General features: G+C 47.4%; 1 protein-coding gene across 1 annotated transcript in view; it reads right to left on the bottom strand.

The window, feature by feature from the left end:
• Positions 1-1,173: 1,173 nt before the first annotated feature.
• Positions 1,174-2,031, bottom strand: part of Btnl2 (butyrophilin like 2) — a 9,106-nt gene continuing 8,248 nt past the window's right edge. The window contains exon 7 of the mRNA XM_026785405.1: positions 1,174-1,355. Within this exon, the coding sequence (XP_026641206.1) occupies positions 1,174-1,355 (182 nt within the window). The remainder of the gene's footprint in view (positions 1,356-2,031) is intronic.

Below are 2,031 nucleotides of genomic sequence, written 5' to 3'. Positions count from 1 at the left end.
GCTTGTCGATGGAAGTTTCTGTCTCACCTGGTCCTGCAGACAGCCGTTCAGGCCCAGATAAACACACAGAGGCCTATATTAATTATAAACTGTCCGGCCTGTTGCTCAGACTTCTTACTAATTAGCTCTTACAACCTAAATGAACCCATAATTCTTATCTATGATTAGCCACGTGACTTGGTGCCCTTCCTCAGTAAGGCATTCTCACCTTTCTCTGTGGCTGACTTGTGACTGCATCTCTGCCTTTCCTCTTCATATGCTTGAGAGCTTAGTCCCCAGTGGGTGGAACTGTTTAGGAGGATTAGGAGGCGTGGCCTTGTGGGAGCAAGTGCGTCCCTGGCCTGGCTGGGTCTTGCTCTGAGCTGCTGCCCCAGCGCCATGCCTGCCTGTCTATCTGCATGCTCCCTCCAGCCATGATGGTCATGGACTCACCCCCTGGAACCATGAGCCCCAGACGAAACGCTTTCTTTTATAAGTTACCTCGGTCATGGTGTCTCTTCGCAGCAATATAACAGTGACTAAGACAGATTGTTTAAGAAGTTCCTATAGGAAGCCCTGTTTTAGGCAGGGAAACATATTCTTTGGTATACCAATACATGGCATAGATAGGTATAAAATACTTTATGAGTGATTAAATATTAGCATTTTGACTCCTTTCTGTTGCCCTTCCATGACCCAGCTGCAGACACACTTGGATAGAGACCGCATGGCAGGCTTTAGTCTAATGTTTGTTTTTTTTTAATTATTTTTTATTTTATTTGTACAGATGTTTCGCCTGCATGTGTGTGTGTGCCCGCTGCCCTCAGAGGCTAGAAAAGGACATCAGGTCCCCTGGAACTGGAGTTATAGACGGTTGTGAGCTGCCGTATGGGTGCTGGGAATCAAACTCAGGTCCTCTGCAAGAACAGTCAGTGCTCTTAACCGCTGAGCTACTTCTCCAGCCCCTGCTCTGATCTGTACTGTAGGTGCCAGGTCTTCTGTGACTGAGACTCACAGTCAGGCCCTTCATCTCATGGGAAAAGAAAAGAAACCCTCTCCTCCCACCGGCAGCTGAAGGGCTTTGTCCCTCTGGAGCTTCTGGATCGGACATTTCTAGAAAAACCCACCCAGGTCTCAGACAAGTGGCATTTCTCTCCAGATCTAGGTTCCCCTTCTTATATCCTCATGATGGATCTAGAAGGTGATGGCATAAAACAGCTGTGTACAGGTGAGGGATGGTCCCCAGCCTGAGGGACAGCAGAAGAGCACAAAGGAAGGGAAGATGCCATCACTGTGCCAAGATGATGATGGGCTGTCTCCGGTATAGGGGTCCCTCACTGTGACCAACAGGAGTGGGTCCTGCTCCATGGAGAACCCTTTGGACAACAGCAAGTGAGGCTCACTGAAGGGAAAGATGGGGTATTCAGAAAGTGGGGTGCACCTGGCTTGCGTGGTACTCCCCCACTCTGTGGTGCATTTTTTTTTTTTAATCAGAGCCTCTTGTCAGAGGGAAGTCCTTGTCTGGCTTCTGTCACTCCTGAGATGTTGCTGATTGCTGTGGTGTTTCTGGTCTGGAAGGAAACACAGGAGAGGAGGAGATTACAGAACGCCACGGGTGAAGACAGAGAAAGCAGAGGTAACACTGGAGCCGACAGAGCAGTGTCCGAGGGCTTCCGGCTGTGTGTAGGATTGAGAAGAATACTGACAAACCATGGAGCCCAGAAGCCTTACAGAAAATTACACAGTAGGTGGGGGCCTTGGGAGAGGGTTGGAGGGGAGAGGAGAGGTAGGGAGGGGGGCAGAGAAAAATGTAGAGCTCAATAAAAATCAATAAAAAAGAAATACAATAAAAAAGAAATAAAGAAAATTGCACAGTAGGATTCAGCATAGAGAAAAATGACAGGGTGTGGGAAAACAACGACATCATTTTTAATTAAGATATGTTTGTGGATCTAGGTAACAGAAGAGGCAAGTCAATGAATAATGATGAAAACAAGAAATAAATGTGAGCCTTCTGCCCTGAAAAATGGTTTTGGCTTTGCTGCTATAGAA

Source organism: Microtus ochrogaster, linkage group LG2 (genome assembly GCF_000317375.1).
Source record: "Microtus ochrogaster isolate Prairie Vole_2 linkage group LG2, MicOch1.0, whole genome shotgun sequence".
Classification (NCBI taxonomy): Eukaryota; Metazoa; Chordata; class Mammalia; order Rodentia; family Cricetidae; genus Microtus; species Microtus ochrogaster.
Note: the sequence above shows the minus strand (reverse complement) of the source record. Positions and strands in the feature narration are given on the sequence as shown.